The following is a 22188-nucleotide window of genomic DNA, read 5'->3' on the forward strand; positions in this document are numbered from 1 at the left end:
TCTTTATAGGTTGGATAGGTAAAACAAGAATGCTTGATTGATACTGAAAAATAAGATTTTAACAATTTTTGAATATGTAATTTCATACACAAGTTCATATTTCTAAAGGTACAAAAGGGTATATGGTGAAATGTTTACCTCCTGTGCCTGTCCTCAACTAGCTTCCTTTTCCTGGGTTCAACTATTGTTAGCTTACCTGTTTCTTGTCCAGGTATCTTTTGTATGTATATCATACAGTGATATGTGTTTGTGTGCTTTTGACATTATTGTGAGTATCCTGTATATAGTCAATGTCCCATTATTTTCTTAAACAGCCTTACTGAGGTATAATTCACACATGGTAATATTTTATTCAATATACCTTAGTTTAAAAATACATTCTTTTGTAACATGTAAAAACGGGGTAATATTTGATGTTGTTGTTATTATTATTTTTTACTGATACCGGAGATTGAACCCAGCGACACTTAACCATAGAGCCATATCCCCAGCCCTTTTTATTTTTTATTTTGAGATGGGGTGGGGGTGGGGGTGGGAGTGGGGGGTGGGGTGGGGTTGTCCTTGGAAAGTTGCTTAGGGCCTCACTGAATTGCGGAGGCTGATTTTGAACTCGGTATCCTCTTTGTCTCAGCCTCCCAAGCTGCTGGATTGATGTTAGTTTTATTTGAAGATTTTAAAGGTTTTAGTCCTCCTAATGTCATTGTGCCAAAATATTGTGGAAGAAGAAATTATTTTCAGCTATTTTATGTTTTTTTTAATATTTTTTTTAGTTGTAGATGAACACATTTATTTATTTATTTTTATGTGGTGCTGAGGATCGAACCCGATACATGAGAGGCAAGCACTGTGCCACTTAGCTACAATCCCAGTCCCTATTTTATGTTTTTACTCATCTGTTTCACTTTAAAAATGTCTAGGGCTGGGGTTGTAGCTCAGTGGTAGAGCGCTTGCCTAGCATGCATGAGGCACTGGGTTTGATCTTCAGCACCACATAAATGTAAAATAAAGATATTGTGTCCACCTAAAACTAAAAAATAAATATTTAAAAAAAAATAATGTCTAGCCTGGCCTGGTGGTGTATACCTGTAATACTATCGAATTGATAGCCTGAGGCTGGAGAATTGCAAGTTTGAGGCCAGCATGTACAACTTAAGGAGACTCTGTCTCAAAATAAAAAATAAAAAGGGCTGGGGATGTAGGTCAGTGGTAAAGCACCCCTGGTTCAATTCCCTGTACTCCCCCTGCCAAAAAAGTTCAAGTGTATATGAGAAAAACCCTTAATAGAATAAAGGACGTAATACAACATTATGTAAAAAGCTTGTAACATTCCCATTTGACCAGAGAAGGGAACATAGTGGTGTTGAGAGGTCTGTTGAATGAGGTCACTGGAGACTGAAGTCTCGATGAGAGACAGTGGCAAGGTCATTACACACATATACTACACATATACTACAGGTGATATTTAATTTTGTTGTTGGAGATTGAAGCCACACATTGAGACACTCTACCACTGAGCTATACCCTAACTCCCTACAAATGATAATATTCAAAATATTAAGTGATCTGTAGATGCTGAGGTTACATATGGCTTTTATTTTCCTCTGCTTTTTAGCATTTCTCAACTATTCTAAGTATTCATAATACTTTGTAATAAACCAATTAAAAATTTAAAAATGTAACTGAAATCAAAACACTCCTTTTTGGGCCTGGGGTTATAGCTCAGTGCTGTATTGCCTCGCACTTGTAAGTTCGATTGTCAGCACCACATAATAAATAAATAAATATAAGAAATAAAGATATTGTGTCCATCTTTAGAATAATATTAAAAAAAAACACTCCTTCTTGGAGAATTTGAAAGAAAATAAAGGAATAAAGTACCAATGTGAGAAAGATTAAGAATTTTAAGTAAAGGACTTTAAAGATCACTTAGAGAACTGGGTGTAGTGAGGTATTCCTATATCCTAGCAACTTGGGAGGCTGAGGCAGGAGGGTTGCAAGTTTCAGGCCAGCCTTAGCAATTGAGTGAAACCCTGTCTCAAAAAATTAAGCCAGGTGCGGTGGCGCACGCCTGTAGTCCCATTGGCTTGGGAGGCTGAGGCAGGGGGATTGCGAGTTCAAAGTCAGCCTCAGCAAAAAAAGTGAGATGCTAAGCAACTCAGTGAGACCATGACTCTAAATAAAATACAAAAATAGGGCTGGAGATGTGGTTCTGGGGTTGAGTGTCCCTGAGTTCAATCTCTGGTTACACCCACTCTGCCAAAAAAAAAAAAAAAAAAAAAAAAATTAAAAGGGCTGGAGATGTAACTCAGTGATAGAGTGCTCCTAGGTTCTATCCCCATTGCGGGGGCGGGGGAGTGGGAGGGTTGGAGAGAAAGGAATAAAATAAAGATCACTTAGAGTATAGATTCTAGATTAATATTATTAAGAGTCTGATCCATAGACCAACCAGTACTGGTCTATGAAGTAGCTGTTACTAGTTAATGAAGAGATAAGTACAAAAATTGAGAGAAAGCTTCTAGAAACTCTTATAGTGGTTTAACATCACTGCTACATGCAAGTATGTGTTTGTTTTTCTGGTAATCAATATTTATTTTTACAAAGTTTGGTTCATGACTTAGGTGGAATGTTCTAAAAAAACAACTGCACCAATCTACCTATTTTAAAAAATTGATCAGTGAAATTCAGAGGGTTTTGTCTAATCCCTCACCCATTGTCTAACACTTATAAAGTTGTTACTAGCTATCAGGCACTATCCTGAATGTTTTGCAAATATTTGCTGGTTTAAATCTTTATAATGGCCCTGTGGGGGTAGGTACTGTTGTTATTTCCATTTCACAGGTAAGGAATCTGAGGCAAAGAGAGTTTAAGTTACTCCCCTAAGGTTACATAGCTATAAGTGGTAAAGTTACAATTTGAACCTAAGTAGTCTGACTTTAGAAGCAATGTTCTTAAACTACTGTGCAGTCACTCTGCAATAATTTTTTATATGCAGAAATCTTTTAAAAATAATTTTTAATGGTTCATTACCTGTCATGATTCTCAATATAGAATGCTGATGGCTTACTGGGTAGGACTGTTAGTTCTCTGTATAGTTCTCAACCCTGCCTGCCTGCCTGCCTGCCTGCTTCACTCACTAAATACTTTGCCTCCTTAATCAATCATTGTAACATTAAAAACAACAAAATTCTACTCTCCATTTTTAAATGCACTCCAGGTTGAAAACTTTGTAGAGATGAAGAACATACTTCATAGTGGTGAAATGCTTTTTTCTGTGGAACTATACTTTCTCACTTCTACTGGTTCATCTTAGATCTATACTTCAAAACCAGAAAGGTCATCTTTCAGGCTAAACGTCTATCTGTGTGATGATCTGCATATATAATTTGTGAAGTTCTTCCATTTCCTGCTTTATCTCCTTGGATTGACTTATACTTCATAAAATAAGAGTATATAGGGCTGGAATGTTTTCTTTGATATGAGGATGCTAACTCATAATAAGGGAGGTAAGGGAAAATAGAAGTACTTTGGCTTAGATAAAGGGAATGAAGGGAAGGGAGGGGGAATGGGAATAGGAAAGTTAGTAGAATGAATCAAACATTACTATCCTATGTACATATATGATTACACAACCAATGTTAATTCTATATCATGAACAACCAGAATAATGAGAAGTTGTACTCCATATATGTATAATATGTCAAAATACATTCTACTGTCATATATAACTAATAAGAACAAATTTTTAAAAAGTGTGTAGGACTCGGAATATTACTCAGTGGTAGAGTGCTTGCCTACCATGTGCAAGGCCCTGGATTTGATTCCCCAGCATTGACATATGTATACATAGTAAGTCTCATAAGACCATTTATTATAGATTCTATATTTCAGTCACCTATAACCTAGAATTACTTTTTTAGCGATTCATACTGTTAACCCTCTGCTTTTGAGTTACTGGTGAGTCAGATCTGCCTCATCCAGATTTTGTATAATTGAAGGTTTGGATCTTAGGTATAAAATCATGCATTTCATCATTCTTTCACTCTCCCCTTCAGTGCTAGGGATCAAACCCAGGGCCTCATGCGTGGCTAGGCAAGCACTCTGCTCTTGAGCTATACTTTCAGAGTCTCTCTCTCTCTCTCTCTCTAAGTTGTAGGTGGATACAATCTTTATTTTATTTGTTTTTTTTAATGTGGTGTGAGGATTGAACCCAGTGCCTCACAGGTGCTAGATAAGCGCTCTACCACTGAGCTACAACCCCAGCCCTCCTTTTAAATGAAGTCTTCATTTCTTTGTTTTCCCTGAAAAGGATTCTTTTATTTTTTTTTTTTAAAGTTTTGTTTTTTCATGTTCTGTCAGTAATTCAACAATTCTTCATTCCTGCAAAATTGATAAGTATACTTTTTAATTTTAGTCAGATTACTGATTTTTTTTTTTTTTTTCTTTTTGGTACTGGGGATTAAACTCAGGACCTCATACATGCTAGACAAGTATTCTACCACTGAGCTACATCCTTGTCCCCAGTTAGATGAGGATGAGTCATCTCTATGGACCCAGAGTCTCAGTAGGATTAAGGGCAGTGGTGTGGGATTGAATTTTCTTTTCTTTTTTTTTCCTTGCTTTTTTCCCTTGTGAAAACTACCTCTTTTCATTCATTGGGATTCATCCTGGTAACTAAGGTAATGTTTAATTTTTTTTTTCTCTCAGCTTGCTGAACTAAAACAAGAATGTCTTGCTCGTGGTTTGGAGACCAAGGGAATAAAACAAGATCTCATTAACAGGCTCCAGGCATATCTTGAAGAGCATGGTGAGTACTTTATGCAAACAAGGTGATATGAGTAAGGGGAGTAATTTTTAGGCTCTATCACTTATATTTCTTCCTTTTTTACGTCATTGGTGATGTAAGCTCTTAATTAACTGCATCAAGAAAACTTTTATGGGCTGGTGTATAGCTCAGAAGTAGAGTGCTTATCTAGTGTGCATAAGGACCTGGGTTTGATCCCCAACACTGCAAAAAAAGAAAGGAAAAAAAAAAAAAGAAAACTCTTGGTCATATAAAACAGTGGTTATAGTGCAAAGAACTATTCCCTTTTTTAAAGACATAATTTTATATCAGCACCGCCCCCCCCCCCCTTTTTTTTTTGTAGAGATAGCATCTTCCTATGTTGCCCAGGTTGGCCTCTTGATATCTGAGCATGTTATTTAAAAGTTAGTATGGTTGTATGTTTAATATTTCAAAGTGCACTCTATTGCCATGCATATCTAAAAAGAACAAATTTAAAAAATCATTGAAAAAAGAAATAAAGTCGGCATGGTAATACAAGTATCATTAGACTGAGAAATGGAAGGCTTGTTGTTTTTTTTTTTTTGGTACCGGGAATGTAACCCAGGGACACTTAACCACTGAGTCACATCCCCATCCCTTTTTAAAATATTTTATTTAGAGATGGGGTCTCACTGAGTTGCTTAGTACCTCGCTATAGCTGAGGCTGGCTTTGAACTCGCTATCCTCCTGCCTCAGCCTCCTAAGTCAGTGGAATTGCAGGCATGCAATAGAAGGCTTGTGTTTTAGTTTTATGCCAGAAATTTACTAGGTAACTTTGGATAGTTATTGTTTACAGGGCTAGTGTCTATTCCTGATCTGTGACATGAGACAAATGTCTAGACCCTCGAAATCTGTAAACTAGGTAATTTCTGATCCCTACCAAGTTTCCCATTCTGCAGTTTTTTTAAAACAAAAACAGGCCGGGTGTGATGGAGCATGCCTATAATCCCAGTACCTCTGGAGGCTGAGGCAGGAGGATAGTGAGTTCAAAACCTCAGCAAAAGCGAGGCTGTAAAGCAACTCAGTGAGACCCTGTGTCTAAATGAAATACAAAATAGGGCTAAGGATGTGGCTCAGTGGTTGAATGCCACTGAGTTCAATCCTTGGTACCAAAAATAAATAAATAAAATTTTAAAAATGAAATAAAAATGAGCGAGGTTTGGGGGCATATGCCTGTTCCTAGCATCTTGGGAGTCTCAGGCAGGAGTATTACAAGTTCAAAGCTGGCCTCAAGAACTTGGTGGGACCCTAAGCAATTTAGCAAGACCCTCCTGTCTCAAAAAAAAAAAAAAAAAGCTGGGAATGTGGCTCAGTGGTTAAGTGCCCCTGGGTTCAACCCCTAGTATCAAAGCCAACAAGCAAAATAAAGAAATTAAATAAACAAACAGAAAACCCCACCATCATTGAAGGCATATTATCATCCCGGATTGTACAAGCTCCCTCTTAGTTTTCATTTAATCCCTTTATTTTGATTCCTCCTTTTACTTTCCCCCCAACCCCTTTAGGCATCCACTTTAATGTGTTTGATACACATTTTTTGTCTTTATTCCTATTAACCACATAGTGTTGATAGAATATTTTCATTTATGTAATTATTAATGAGTCTGTGTAGCCTTACTTTATTTCTAAGTTTTTTTTTTTTTTTTAAGTTGTATCTTGTTGATTGAGGCTATGTGATCATCCAGATTATTCGTTCTAAATCATGTGTATCTTTCTATGATGAATAGCCATCACATTTTTGCAGGTCATCCTGTGGCAGATACATATTGCCTTCAAGCCCCAGCTACTATAAATAGTACTACTATTTACAGTAATTCTGTATGCATTAGTAATACATACAGTAGTACATAAGATACTATGTGTTATACTAGTATATAATATATTCTACAGTTTATTATATATAGTAGTATTTTGTATAGTGTATATAATAATATATGTACCATACATAATATTATATTATGAACTACTTTTGTTTGCTCATGTTCTTGTGAGAGTCTTTCTGGGGTGTATGCTCATAATGGGATTGTTAATTATTATATATTCATAAAAACATATACAAACTGAAAATAACTGAGCACTGCCAAATTATTTCCCAGAATTGTCCTGTTAGTCTGTACTTGCATAACCAGTACATCAGGGTCTTTGTATCTTCACAAAACTAAATTTGGCATTATCTATTCAAATAGCCTAATTTTTGCTCCTCTTTTTTTTTTTTTTTTTTTTTTTTGTAGTGCCTGGCGATTGAACCCAGGGCCTTGTGCATGTGAGGCAGTCACTCTACCAGCTGAGCTATATCCCCAGCCCTAATTTTTGCTACATTTGTTGGATGGTTTAATTTACTTTGTTCTATAAAAAAAAAAACTTAAATTTACTTTGTTCATGATTCTTTGGGTTCCTTCTTTGCCCTTTTTCTATTAGCATTCCCATCATTCAGTTGTTGATTACAGACATTTCTTTTATATTCTAGCAACTGTTTCCTTTTTGCCTTTAGGCACAAATATCTTTGTTATTTGTCCAAAAATTTTCCTTGGTTTCCTTCCCTAAATAGATGTCCTTAGTTTTGAAAAATCTTTCTTTTTTACCTCATGCTTTTGCTTTTGGGTTTGTTTCTTTTTGTAGTGTGGGGTATCAAACTGGGGGTCTTGCTCAGGCTAGGCAAACATTTATTTTTTTAAACAAATCCTTCCCTACCACTAAATTTCAAAGAGATCCTGCCTTATTTTTAAATTAATTCTGTTGTGACCTCCTCACATTTAATTTTAATTTAATTTTTCAGTCCAGATGGAGTTCAACTATGTACTAATGTTAAGTAGAGATATGGTTTTATTTTCTCCAAATGTAGCAGATTTTCTGAGCATGAGTTTTACTTTCATTGTTGATTTTTATTTTGGGAAAACAAGGTGATTGTGATATTAGCCTCAGCACAGTGATCAAGATGGTTTTATAGCAGGGCTTGACCTGATTATTTTAATATTCTTTAGCTGAAGAGGAGGCGAATGAAGAAGATGTACTGGGAGATGAAACAGAGGTGAGTTGGAAAGAGTTAAGCTTAGTCACTGGCCTGGTGATATGCCACTGCCTGGGCCACATTGCTTAATATCAATCATTAGAGTGCTTAGATGCTAATTTATTAGGGGAGCCTAAGGAGGGAATGAAGATTCTGAAAACTGACTCATTTTGGCGTTCTGATATCCCTCTTTTGATGTGTGTTAACTCTTGATTTATGTTAACTGTGTTGTTTTGTTTGGTTTTAGGAAGAAGAACCAAAGCCCATAGAACTGCCCGTCAAAGAGGAAGAACCCCCTGAAAAAACTGTTGATGTGTAATTATCTCTTTTTTTTTTTTTAATTTTTTTATTGTTGGTTGTTCAAAACATTACATAGTTCTTGATATATCATATTTCACACTTTGATTCAAGTGGGTTATGAACTCCCATTTTTACCCCATATACAAATTGCAGAATCACATCAGTTACACATCCATTGATTTACATATTGCCATACTAGTGTCTGTTGTATTTTATAATCTGAATACAGAGCAGAAAGTTCTGTTTTTATTGGGTGTAAAATTTCACTCTCTTTACCTTTTAGAGATTGTCATTGACTTTTTTCACTTCTGATTAGATCAGACATTTTCAGAAGGGACTACTTCAAGTACATGGTCCCAGGGAAGGAAGCAGTTTGTTTTCAAGTTATATAATACGTAATTAGAACCATATGACTTCAAGCACAGACTTAATTTAGTTCTCCTAGCCTTTGTTCTTTTGTAGGATCACCATAATAGCTTATACTGTTAGAATCTGTATGATTCTTTATATGTTGTAAAATTCTGTGAACTCTTACACTTTGCAGAGTTTTACACTTTTACAGAAAAATGTAAAACTGTATATAAGGAATTTAATAAGGGAGGAGGGTGTTAGGTAGAGGTTATGTCTCTCAAGTAATGCTGTATTCTCTCTTGCTTTTTGATTTACAGTGGAGGAGGGGAGGACAAAGTACTAGAGAAAGTGGATCTCGATTTGTTTATACTAGCCCACAAGGTTGATCATCTTTTATTTGGGTTTCTTTCCACAAATGTCTGGCCATTTTGTACTACAGCACATTAAGAACAGTTGAGTCCCTCTTAACATTTTTGTTCCTTATAGCTGTATTAAATGCATTTAATTATACAAGGCAATGTATGTACAAGTAAAAATTCAAACAATACACAGAGGGGTATATAAATGGAAAATTGAGTACTTATTGTATCCATCTCATCACACTTTCCAAAGGTTTTTAGTTTGTGTGTATGTACCTATGTATGTGTATGCGCCTAAGTATATGTATGCATGAACAAATATATACACATGCTATGCACAGTTTTTCCATTTTTTTTGTTCACGTTTGGATATCTTTATATTAATTTATTTATGTTAATGTTATATACTAGACATGGTTCTAAGTGTTTTACATGTATTCTCATTCAGTCCTCACATCAACTTATTGAGTAGGGTTAATTGTCCTATTAAGTGGCAGTCTTTTTTTTTTTTTTAAGCTCATTAGGGAAATTACAAGTATATACAGAGGTTATGAAAATAGTTTGGTAGACTCTCATGTACCCATCACCCAAATATAGTGGTTATTAATGTTAGAACCTTATTCTTTTTTGTAGACAGTAGTATTTCACTCTATTTAGGAATCATAATTTATTTCACCTGTGACTTGCTTGATAGACATTTAGATTATTCATAGAGCAGAAAAAAGGCAGTGCTATCTGTCCTTATTCAACTATTTTTTTTATACGTATGTATGTCCATCAGATAAATTTCTAGGAAGAGATTTGCTGTATCATAGAGAACGTGCATTTAACATTGTGGTAGATTTTGTCAGCTATTTCTTCATAAAGCCATTAGCTGTCTTCTTATCACAGGTTCTTGTTCTTGTTGGTTTTTGTTAAAATATTTTTTTATTGCTGAAATTGAACACTGAGTCTCAAATATACTAAGCATTGCACTCTACCAATGAGCCACACATAGGTTTATAATTCAATATAGTGCCTTGAGAAAATGAATTAATGGGATAGCTTTAAAATAGATGTTTGGGGACTCCTGGGACAAGAAGGAAGACCAAATGAATACAATAATTGGCTTGCTTGGATTAAAAATATAATGAGGTTGGAAAATTTGTAGAAATTCATTATCCTTAGCATATGTAAAATGTGTTAATTCTTGTGTTTAGGGGCTTTAATTCTATTGATGAATTTTGAAACAAGGAAATTGAAAGTGTGTGGGGGTGGTGGTAATTTTTGTTTTTTTAGAGGATAGTTATGGTTAGATTAATTATGTACAGAAAGGGGAATTAGGGTCCCTGTAGTTTTTTTAAAAAATATTTTTAGTTATACATGGACACAATATCTTTATTTTGTTTATTTTTATGTGGTGCTGAGGATTGAACCCAGTGCCTCACATGTGTGAGGCAAGCGCTCTGCCACTGAGCCACAACCCAGCCCCCCTGTAGTTTTTGGAGTGCTTTGTATGTGTCTGTGGGTAGGAGAAAAATTTGTCAATGACAAATGAAAATTTCCTGTGAATCCCAGAATGTGATATATATTTATTACTTAAGTTTAATTTTGTGCTTAAGAGAATTGGAATAGAGCAGAAACCTGGATAACCTTTTTGCCTTGAGATCTACTGCAGAGATTGTGTTTTCAAGATGAGAATGGTGGAGGAAGTCATTAGCCTGGGATTGATGGAGAGGAGTGTTCCCTAATGACATTGGACTTCAAGTAAAACATTAATCTTCTGTGGCCTTTTTTGCCCGAACATCAGAAAGTCCTGGGGAAGGAAATCTGGAGATGGGAATTATGTCGAAACTTCCTAAAAAAAAAAAAAAAAAAATAAGGATATTCAGATCTAATATGTCCCTCAGGTATTCAAAAGGAAATTCCCTTGCTTCATCTTTGATCTGAGGGTCTCCATAAATATACTTTTGTTTTTGGTTTTATTTATTTTTATTTATTGTTTTAGCCAAAGCAGTTAAATATTGTAGGATTTAGTTGTGGTCAGCAGGGGGCACCCATTGCTTGTCTGTAGTCTTGAGACCTCCAACAAAAGGATGGAGGAGAAAGTAAGTTCCTGTTCCAGAATTACTTCCTCTGAAAATGTCATTAAACCATTACTACCTTTCAGGGCATCAAATGGGAAAAGTGTCCGGAATATTGGAACAAAAGCTGCCCATATCTCTAAATGAGGGACCTTAATGAGACTGGTTATGACCCACAGTTTTATGGGAGTTGTTTGGTGGAGGGTTAATGTCCTTCCATTTATCCTGGGTACTTCCGAACTTTGTCTCCCGCCCCTATGGTCCCCCTCTTTTGTTTTCTCTTAAACCTTTTGACCAGTAACTTACATGTTTTCCTAATTCAAACCTCACTTAGTCTTTTTTCTTCTTGCTCCCTTTGGCATTTTTATTTGTTCCAGTTTGAGTTGTTTTAGCTGCAGCTATATTTCCCATGGGAGAAATAAAGATTTCTAAAAGAAGGAAATAGGAGTTTGTAGAGCACTCATTTAATTATTGTTGTGATGAAAATTGAAACCTGGTATTTAAATGAAGGTTAGAGGGATAGTAATTAGTTGAAAAGTAAATTTAAAGTGCCTAAAAACAAATGAAATAGTTTCTGGTGTTCTTAGTTTCCCAAAATATCTAACCAGACTTTTTTCTTGATTATTTTCTTATACCTTAGTTAAAGTAGCTTAATATTATTTGAACTTTTTCTTTATAGTAGATGAAAGTTCAAGGAATCAGAGTTTTAATGGACTTCATATTTCTTTGGATTAAGGGGTAGCAGAGAGATATTGGCAGAGGACATGACTCAGGTGAATTCTTGATATGTTTCAAAGGTCTTGGTTTAGAATATCAATTTTCTGATTTTTAAAAAAATCTTCCTTTTCCAGGGCAGCAGAGAAGAAGGTGGTAAAAATTACTTCTGAAATGCCACAGACTGAGGTAAATATTTTGTTCGATGGTAGAACCATTTACATTTCTGTTTCTTACCCTTTATTCTGTCTATATAATTATTTAAAAAAATATATTCATAGGCATAAAATCAGTATTGACAGATTTTGATGTTGATTTTTCTACCAACTACTCTTAGAAAAATATTTGGATTGTCATAGTGGGTAGTCACCTTTGAAGCTACGTTGCATATAATTCTCTGGCTTAATGGTGACTCTCTAAGGTGTTTACAAACCTTGGATTAGTTTGGGAGGATTATTCCTTGAAAAAGTAACAATGGTAAGTATCCCTCTTGAATTGCTACTTGCCAATAGGTGAGATTAAAATTTCTTTGGATTTTTTCCAAGGTTTCTACCAGGTTCCCATTGAAATTTTGTGTTCAGTTTTATACCTTTAAAGTAGAGAATTACTAAACTCTTTTAAGATGCTATGAGACAATGCTGTGCCTCATTTCTAACTAAAATATTACCACTAGTATTGGAACCAATCTATTCCTTTGATCCTTTTTCAAAGGTCAACCAAATATAGCTTTTGTATTCTTGGTGTCATGCAAAATGTGGGTTTTATTTTATTTTATTCCTCCCTTTTGTTTTCAAAGACATGAATATAATAATAGTCGTTTTGTGTTTCCTTTCTGGAACTTACATTAAGTCCTAGGGTGGGTACAACCTGAAGTCCTCTAGAATGTGTGTGTGTGTGTGTGTGTAATAAGGATTGAACCCAAGGGCCTTCTGCATGCTAAACAAGCACTCTTAATACTGAGCTACTACATCTCCAGCCCTTTTTATTTTTTGAGACAAGATTTTGTTGAGTTGATCAAGCAGGCCTCAAACTTGGAAGCTTCCTGCCTTAGCCTCTCTAGAAGCTGGGTGTGAGCCACTGCCTCTAACTAACATTTTTTTAAACTAGAAATTTATTTTTTCTCTTCTCTTTCATCTATTGTCACTTAGAGAATGCAGAAGAGGGCTGAACGATTCAATGTACCTGTGAGCTTGGAGAGTAAGAAAGCTGCCCGGGCAGCTAGGTGAGTGTCTCCACTCTTTTGAACCTGAAATGAATGTCAGGGTGAACGTGTGGGGTTTTGCCTTAGGTTTTAGACATGATTATTGATTTTAAGTAGAATAGTGACCCTGTTGAAAGGAAATGGAGTATATAATTTGGCCTTATTCAGAATATCTCTGCTGATTTGGATGTAGTAGGCTATAGATCATGCTTTATTAGTGAATAGAGTTTTTAAAAATAGGTAAAAGGAATGTGCTACTTCTAGTTTTGATAAGGCTTCCTTGTGGCTTACTCTTTGGACTTTTGGTGAGAGAGGGAACCTCTTTCATGGGGTTGTTAGAATTAGCTAATGATTGCAAAGTTTGAGATCACAAGCAAGAAGTGTCAGTCATGTGTACCATTAGTGCAGAGACAGACAACCAGGAGTGTGAACAGCTTCCTAAAATTTAGTTTGTTTTTCTTCCTACAGGTTTGGAATTTCTTCAGTTCCAACAAAAGGTAAGGATATAGAGGTTATTCTGAGAAAGTTTTATTTATTTTGTTTCTTTTCTGTCATAACATTTTATTTCTCCAAATTAAGCTAAATTTGTTAGCTCTAGAAACCCTTATGAGGTTATAGCATTTGCTTCTTTGCTTTAGGTAAAATTATACTTAATCAATTCCTAAGCAATTAAGAGAAGTTCTGAAATTATAAGAAAATAGGAGGAGGTACCAACATTCATTTCCTTTCCTTAGACATCTTCAGTGGCTTGGGAGGCTGAGGCAGGAGGATTTCAAGTTCAAAGCCAGCTTCAGCGACTTAGCAAGTCCCTAAGCAACTTAGCAAGACCCTATCTCTAATAAAATATATATAAAAAAGGCGGGGGGCTGGTGATGTGGCTTAGTGGTTAAGTGTCCCTGGGTTCATTCCCTTGCACCAAAGAAACAAACAAACAAAAAATTTCTACTACTTTGCTTACTTATTCTAGTGCCTTATAGCATAAAAAATTATATTGTGTATCTATCAGTGTTGTGGGTTAGTATAAGTGGTAAAAGGGAAATATCTTTTACCTTAAGCATTCTACTTCTAGAAATTTAAGAAAATATTCTTGGATGTGCATAAAGATTTAGCCATGAGGACTATCAACAAAATTATTATAGCGATAAATAACTGGAAACAACTAAATATACAGTAGAGAATTGTATAAATAAACGTGTGCCACAGTATAGTAGAATACACTATATTAAAGGTGATTAAGCTGGGCATGCTGGTGACGCATGGCCTATAATCCCTGCAATTTGGGAGGCTAAGGCAAGAGGATCAAAAGTTTGAGGCTAGCCTCAGTAACTTAGTTAGACTCTCTTAAAATAAAAAGGGCTGGGAATGTTGCTCAGTGATGGAGAGCCCTTGGTTAATCTCCAGTGTCACCCCCAACACAAAAAGATATTTAAAAAAATGTTCGATGTTAAGTGAAAAAGATAAGTTAAAAATTATAATTATGTTCCTATTTTAGTCATAAAAACTTGCCTGTATGGATAGGAAAAAAATATTAGAAGGACGTATACTAAATTGTTAGCATTTGGTGGAATTTTGAATGACTTGACTTGTCTGTGTTTTTACATTTTTTATTTACATATATATGGCTATATATCCATAGTATATATATATATATATACTCCTCCCCCGAGTACTGGAGGTCGAACTCAGGGGCACTTTACCACAGAGTTACATCCTCAACCCTTTTTATTTTTTATTTTGAGACAGGATATTACTAAATTGCCCAGTTCGGCCTCAAACTTGCAATTTTCCTGCCTCAGGAAGCTGCTGGGATTACATGCATGTGCCACTGTGCCTGACTTCTCTTGTCTTTTTAAAATCTATACAATGATTAAAAAAAAAAACATAGTCCCTTTTTTAAAAATTGAAAATGTAGTCTCCTAACCCTATTCCTGATTACCTTTTAATAATTTTAAATGGGTTGATAAAACATCCTTCTTGAAGTAATTTGCTGTGCTTTTAAAAAGATCAAATTCTGGCCACTACCTCTTAAGTGTTTTAGAAACAACTTATTTTTTGGCTCTTAGTTATATCGAGAGAGAGAGTTGGTAAGATGCAGCAGAAACAACTAAAGATGATTTTTGGAGAACAATAAAAGCTAAAGTAAATCATATAAAAAGGAAACCTGATCAATGTATACATAACATTTGCAGTGTTTTTATATAATCCTGACATGTAGAACTATAGAATAACTTTTTTAAAAAGAGTAGAATTTGGGAACATTTAAGAGGAAGGTTTTTTTTTTTTTTTTTTAATGAGAACATAGAATACATATCAGTTCCTAGCCCATGGATTGTGTTGAAGTTGAATTCAACTGGGCATGATGGTGCATACCTATAACTAGGTACTCAAGAGGCTGAAGCAGGAGGACCACAGGTTGGAGATTATCCTGGGCTATTTAGCAAGGTTAAATCTGAATATTAAAGTTTGACCAGATGTAGAGTGCTTGCCTAGCACATGCGAGGCCCTGGGTTCAATTCTCAGTACTGCAAAAACGAAAAACTTGAATCTATTTCTGAATGTTCACAATGGAAAGTTAGGGAATTCTTTGCAAGATTGAGATTGCTTAAAATAAAATTCCAAAAAGATTGAAATAAATAATTAGAAACTAGGTTAGAGTTGGATCATCAGGCCAATTTATTGCTTGCTTCTTGGTGATAATTTCAAGACAGAATGTTAGCTTTAAGCAGCCATAATTTCAGCTCATGGTAGTAGTTCTGCTAATTTGTCCAGCTATAATCTCTTTTAAATAGTTTTACTGAGATATAATCTGTATACCATACAACTCATCCGTTTAAGTATATAATTCTTTGTTTTTTTAATTTATTCGGAGGGTTATGTAACCATCATCAATCTAATTTTAGAACATAATACCACAACACCTGTTAGCATCTATCCCCCCATTCCTTCTTCTACCCCAGTCCTAGGCAACCACTGTTTTATTTCTCTATGTATAAACTTGACTTCATATCATTGAAGTCATAACATTATGTGATCTTTTATAAATGGTTTCTTTCACTTATGTTTTCGAGGTTGATATATAGTATGTATCACTGTTCCATTCATTTTCATTGCTTATAATATTCCATGGTATGGATATGTGACATTTTATTTACCCAGTTGTCAATTGATGGATGTTTGGGTTGTTTTCTCTTTTTATCTAATATGAATAATGCTTCTGTGGACATTTGTTTAGACATGCATTTTCATTTCTCTTGGGCATATATCATGGAGTAGAGTTGCTAGATGATATGGTAACAATATGCTTAAATTTTTGCAAAATTACCAAACTGTTTTCAAAAACAGAGAATGCAGATATGGTCTCTGGATGCATTTTCTGCCTTCTTTCTCATCATAGGATAAAGGACATTTGTTCTCTGTGCTGTTTTTATGCATTCTAATTTTATTTGAAGACTGTTATCTTCCTTTCTGACTTTGAAAAATATTAAATAAAACTTTTTTATTTGCTTCATTAGGTCTGTCATCTGACACCAAGCCTATGGTATGAAATCTTTTTTTATCCCTTGAAGAGCCAGATCTTAACTCCATACAGTTAGTTTTAAAATTAGAGACCCCTCCTCTCCCCAGATCGGAGGGAACTCATGAGTTTGGTAACTGTTTTCAGTATGATGTTGTGTGTTATGAATAATAAAAGAAAATTATTTGCTGGGCATGGTGGCATATACTTGGAATCCTGACTACTCAGGCAGGAGGATTCCAAGTTTAAGGCCAGCCTGGGCAGCTTAGCAAGACTCTTGTCTCAAGGGGCGGGGGAAATACACACGCACACACACACACACACACATGCACACACACTGCTTGAAGTATGGAAAGTTGACACATCGTCATGTTACTGTAGACATCTTCCTTCCTAGTATTCCTCTTTTTGAAAAGACGAATAGATTTTGTTAGCTGGAGACATTCCCTTTGTTTTATGGTATTGGAATTTTAGGCTTTGTCCCGTGGCTTTAGATAATGTTTGGTTCTTAATTACCACAAGAGGATCTATGGAAGCAATTTATGAGGTCTGTTTGTAGAATTTTTTTCCTAGATATTACCTATTAAATATAAAGTCAAGAGAGTAAAGAATGTTAGAATAAGAATGGCTTAGGCCATTGTAACTAGTCTATGTTTAGAAAGTGAAAACATACTGTGGTAAAATATGTTCAGCTGTAAGAAATCTTGCCCTTGGGGTTACAGTTCAGTATTGTAAGTGAATGTGAAATGTTTTATTATTGTTGATGTTAATAAAAATGTCCTACTAAACAGCCTTATGATTATAACTCTCATATGCCAAGGCTTCCAAGAAAAGTGAGGGAAGAGAGTTCAGTTGGGTGGTGGAGGTACACTTGTCTTTTGAAGATGGGAACATTGCAGTTGTCAGTTTGTTTTTGGTTTGAAGATAAAGAACTATTTGCAGAGATTATGAAGGAATGAATAATTTTGGATTGTGAATGATGGACTTTTTTTGGAGGTAATGATTTGTATATATGTTTACTTTTTCAAGTAGTGTTTGGTCTACTTTGGCCATAAACTTTCCTTAGACTCTTGCCATCTTTGATGAATGAAGAAGGCAGGACTGAATCATTGACTGCATTCCAGAAGAGGCCTTTTAATAATCAGTAGGATGGATGGGTGATGCTTAGTTTCCATGTTTGGCACATGGGGTGTCTTTGATGTTATAGGCTTATTTGAACTCTTAATTTTGGACCATAGTTTCTGCCTTCTCTATTTTCTATTTTGATTTTTTAAAATATCCCTGTGTTTTTATAGGTTAACCTGGATAAGCTAAAGGAAAGAGCACAAAGATTTGGTTTGAATGTCTCTTCAATCTCTAGAAAGGTAATGTAGATTGGATAAGAGTGCTGTTTTGCAATATGAGAACATCTTGGGGAGCTCACATAAATTGGAAATGACACTATTGAATATAGCTGGTTATATTTCATCCAGTCCTTTGAATATTGCCCCTCACTGACTTGGTACATTATAGGAGCTATTTCACAAGCTAAATTTTTTGTTCTACATATTGTTTTCATAGCTTTCACCCATGCTTTTAAAGTATGGTCTATATTTTTCTTGGTCAAGATGTTGAATACAGTAATGTTAAAACCTGTTACATCTGTTTTAACTTCTGATATAGGCATAATGGAAATTAAATAATTAGGAGAAAACAGTTTTGTCTTTTAGGTTGAAGGTACCAGAAACAAAATTTAAAGGTCTCAAATCCCCCAAAATTATCATTAAAAAACAATTCATTATTTCTGACTTTAGTATAGAAGCATTTAACTTTAGAAAGCTGTTTCCTCTTTGAGGAAAGGAAAAAAAAACAAACTAAGAACTGAAAGCAATCACTTGTCACTATGGAATATAAAACCTTGTACATAGGTGTGCTCCATCTTTCTTTCCTTTAGGTTTTTTTTTCAGTGCTGCAGATCGAATCCAGGGTCTCACATACTTTAGGCAAGCACTCTGTCACTGAGCTATATCCCTGAACCTAGGTTACATTTGTAATGTTTTACTAGGCGTATAACATCAGGTCCATATACCTAGTATGATGCTGAGGTGTTCCAATAAAAATACTTGCCAGTTATGTGAAATAAGAAAGAAAAAAAGGAGTTGGAAGACAGGCAGATTATTTGATTCTTAAACTACCTGCAGCTTAATTGGGAAGACTTAATATAAAACCAAAAGTTGTTTATGTTGTGGTAGATGGCCAAGGAGAGGCATCTCTTGGATCTGTGGTTCTGATTCTCATGTAGCTCCTTTTCTTGTTTTGTTTTTTGGTACTGACGATTAATCCCAGGACACTGTATCACAAGCTATATCCTCAGCCTTATTTATTTATTGGTACCAGAGATTGAACCCAAGGGTTGCTTACCCACTGAGCCACATTGCTAGCACTTTCTAAACTCTTTTTTTGGGGGATACTGGGGATTGAACTCGGGGGCACTTGATCATTGACCACTTCCCCAGCCCTATTTTGTATTTCTATTTAGAGACAGGGTCTCACGGAGTTGCTTAGCGCCTTGCTTTTGCTGTGGCTGCCTTTGAACTCTCGATCCTCCTGCCTCAGCCTCCTGAGCCATGAGGATTACAGGCATGTGCCACCATGTCTGGCTTCCTAGCTCTTTCTATATTTTACTTTGAGACAGAGTCTTGCTGAGTTGCTTAGGAGGGCCTCGCTGAGTTGCTTAGGCTGCCTTGAACTTGTAATACTCCTGCCTCAGCCTCCTGACCACTAGGATTATAGGTGTGTGCTACTACACTTGCCTTAGCTCCTTCTTTTGAATATGAGGGTTAGGTGTTTAAAAACCTCAACAGTAATTTCACCCCAACTTCTAGGAGAACTGTGTGTGTTTGTATCTTCAGAATTTAAAAAACTGAACATCATATGTCATACTACTTGGGTCATATGATCACATTCCTAAGAAAAATCCCACCATACTATATTGTCTACCTGAGGTTTCTTTTTTTTTTTTTTAATATTTTTCTCTAGTTGTAGATGGACACAATGACTTTATTTTTTATTTATTTATTTTTATGTGGTGCTGAGGATCAAACCCAGTGCCTCACACATGCTAGGCAAATGCTCTACCACTGAGCTACAACCCCAGTCCCCACCTGAGTTGTTCTTATGTGTTTCATTATAAGGATATTAGCCCTTCTCTTCCTTCTTCCCTTCCCTAGAATCTTTCTTCATATTTGACCTATTCATTTTTAGTCCACAGGAGGCTGAATAAAATGTAAATATTTATACACATATATTTGCACACACATATATGTATGTGTGTGTATACACATATATATACATATATGTATATATTACTTTTGTGACCTTGAGAAAATGACTAAACTTTTTGATTTTCATTGGTAATGTTTGGAGTAATCTCCAGTATCCTGGTTGAGGAAAGTAAATAATTGTGTATTTAATTATTAATTGTAACCTACTAACAGTTTGACCCTCAGTAAATATTAGTTTTCTTTTTCTCTTAGCCTTTTTTTTTTTTTGAGGCGGTGGGTACTGAGGATTGAACCCAGGGGTGTTTTATCACTGAGCTATGTCCACAGCCCTTTTAATTTTTTATTATGAGACAGGATATTGCTCAGTTGCAGAGGGTGGCCTCAAACTTGTCATCCTCCTGCCCCCAACTCTTTTTTTCTTAGTTCTGTTGGTAAACTGGCTTTATTTATTTAATAAAAATCAGTTTGTAGCTCAGTGGTAGATTGCTTGCCTAGCATACTTGAGGCACTGGGTTTGATCCTCAGCACCATATAAAAATAAATAAAATAAAGGTATTGTGTCCATCTACAACTAAAAAGGAAAAAAAAATTTTAAAAATCAGTTAATTTTTTTGCCATGCTAGATCAAACATATTGGCTCCAGTATATACGTATACTAGGTAAATGTTCTGTCACTGAGTTATACCCCCATCCCTATAGCCCAGAATTTTTTAAAGATATTTTTTTAGTTGTAGATGGGCAAAATATCTTTATTTTTTTGTTTATTTATTCTTATGTGGTGCTGAGGATCAAACCCAGGGCCTCACACATGCGAGGCAAGCGCTCCACCACTGAGCTACAACTCCCATCCCCCAGAATTTTTTTTTTTTTTTAAAGAGAGAGAGAGAATTTTTTTTTTAATATTTATTTTTTAGTTTTCGGTGGACACAACATCTTTATTTTTTTTTTTTAATGTGGTGGTGAGGATCAAACCCAGCGCCCCATGCATGCCAGGCTTGAGCCATATTCCCAGCCCCCATAATTTTTTTAATACTTGTAGAAAATATAAACAGTTTCAGAGTAAATCTAGAAGGAAAAAAGTTGGAAGAAAGGAAGTAAAAGATAGGAAAAGGAAAGTTTTTTTTTTTTTTTCTAAGTAACTTTTTAATTTTTTATTTGTTCTAATTAGTTACACATGACAGTAGAATGCACTATGATCCAAGTAACTTTTTCTGAAATTGCAACTGGCTGAGTTCTCTAATGAGAATTGCCTGGTTCTAAGACTTGAGCTTAACTTGTCTGTCACTGGAAAGGAGTTACTACCTTGTATTTGTTTGGTTAGCCAAAATTCTTGACATGAATATATTCATTTTATGTTTATGGAACAGCTATATTAGCGTACTTCTGTCCATCTTTCTTGAGGTTCTGGATTCCAGGATAGCCTGTGTAGTTTGGCCACTTGTCTTTAAGTTTTAAGTCCATTAGGTTTCCTTTAGTTAGCAGTGGGACAGTAGTGGAGGTAGTGGCTAGTGCCTCTTCTCTGACCTAGTATTCCAAGTAGGACAATGAGAAACCTTTCCCCTGTCTTCTCCATTTCAGAGTTTCTGTTTCCTTGATCTGATTAAAGTCCCTGGCTTGTTTGCTTTCTCTTCAGTAGACTTGGCTCCAGAGCAGTATATATGAAGAAAGGAAGGAAGTATATGGGAGCAAATGAGCAAGGGATCAAGTAATATATGACTGATTGTTTTAAAAAGTCATAATCTGATCATTTCTTTTCCATATTTTGGATTTACAGCTTAAGTGTATTATAAATTTGAGGAAACTAAATCTGTGCTATTCTTCCTAGGCTGACTTTTGCATGAGTCGAGTTCTCAACTTAACTAGTATACTATACTCATTAGGCGCTACACAGAGTCTCTAAGAAATCTTGACTTCCCACACTCACCCGCCCTCCAAAATCATCATCTCCCTTTCTCCCTGCCCAATAAAAGTCTGTCCGTTCATGTTTTTAGCCTAGCATTCAGTGAATAGGATCCTATTGGTTTAGGATAATGGAAAGTGACAGGGCAAAGAATGGCACTTGGCATTTATAGACATTTTTTACATAAGAGGCTATAAATTGTCCCTTCCAACTCTTTGGACTATTGGAGGATAGAATGGCAAGTTTTCTTTTTATATAAGCCGCATGATGACTATAGGCTAAGAAACCTCCCATCCCCTTAAACAAAGCAAAACCCAGATAAATAAGATCTGCCATTTTCAGTCTAGTGCTGGACTGTGGTCCTGTCCCCCCCACCCCCCACCCCGCCGCCCGTTTTCCATGCCTGTCAAGAGAACTAGTGTTTGAGTCAGTCCTATTAGTGAAGGAGAGGACTTTTCCTGGCACATAGGAAACTCATCTTTGAAAGGACTGAGAGTTGTATAGAGGAAATGAGGATGTAAGTTAGCTCAGTTAATACATCATGGTCAAAGGACATTAGTTTTGGTAAAACTAAACCTAGGCTTAGAGCTGTAGTGTTAACTGAGGTAGCTAATTTGAACGGATTACCGGTTTTTTAAAAATATTGGCATATTTGGGAAGGTGAAACTTAATAGTTTAGGAATTTATAGGAAAT

At 35.5% G+C, this 22188-nt stretch overlaps 1 protein-coding gene across 2 annotated transcripts in view; it reads left to right on the forward strand.

The window, feature by feature from the left end:
* The window catches only part of Sarnp (SAP domain containing ribonucleoprotein), a 55218-nt gene that overhangs the window by 6353 nt on the left and 26677 nt on the right, over positions 1–22188 (forward strand). For both annotated transcript variants that reach the window (XR_003581556.3, XM_027927131.2), the window contains exons 2-9: positions 4705–4804; positions 7804–7850; positions 8077–8144; positions 11754–11805; positions 12765–12838; positions 13286–13314; positions 16330–16355; positions 17627–17695. Coding sequence is in view for 1 of the 2 variants with exons in the window: in XM_027927131.2 (XP_027782932.1) it covers positions 4705–4804; positions 7804–7850; positions 8077–8144; positions 11754–11805; positions 12765–12838; positions 13286–13314; positions 16330–16355; positions 17627–17695 (465 nt within the window). In the remaining variant the exon portion in view is untranslated. The remainder of the gene's footprint in view (positions 1–4704; positions 4805–7803; positions 7851–8076; positions 8145–11753; positions 11806–12764; positions 12839–13285; positions 13315–16329; positions 16356–17626; positions 17696–22188) is intronic.

Source organism: Marmota flaviventris, chromosome 3 (assembly GCF_047511675.1).
Source record: "Marmota flaviventris isolate mMarFla1 chromosome 3, mMarFla1.hap1, whole genome shotgun sequence".
NCBI classification, from domain to species: domain Eukaryota; kingdom Metazoa; phylum Chordata; class Mammalia; order Rodentia; family Sciuridae; genus Marmota; species Marmota flaviventris.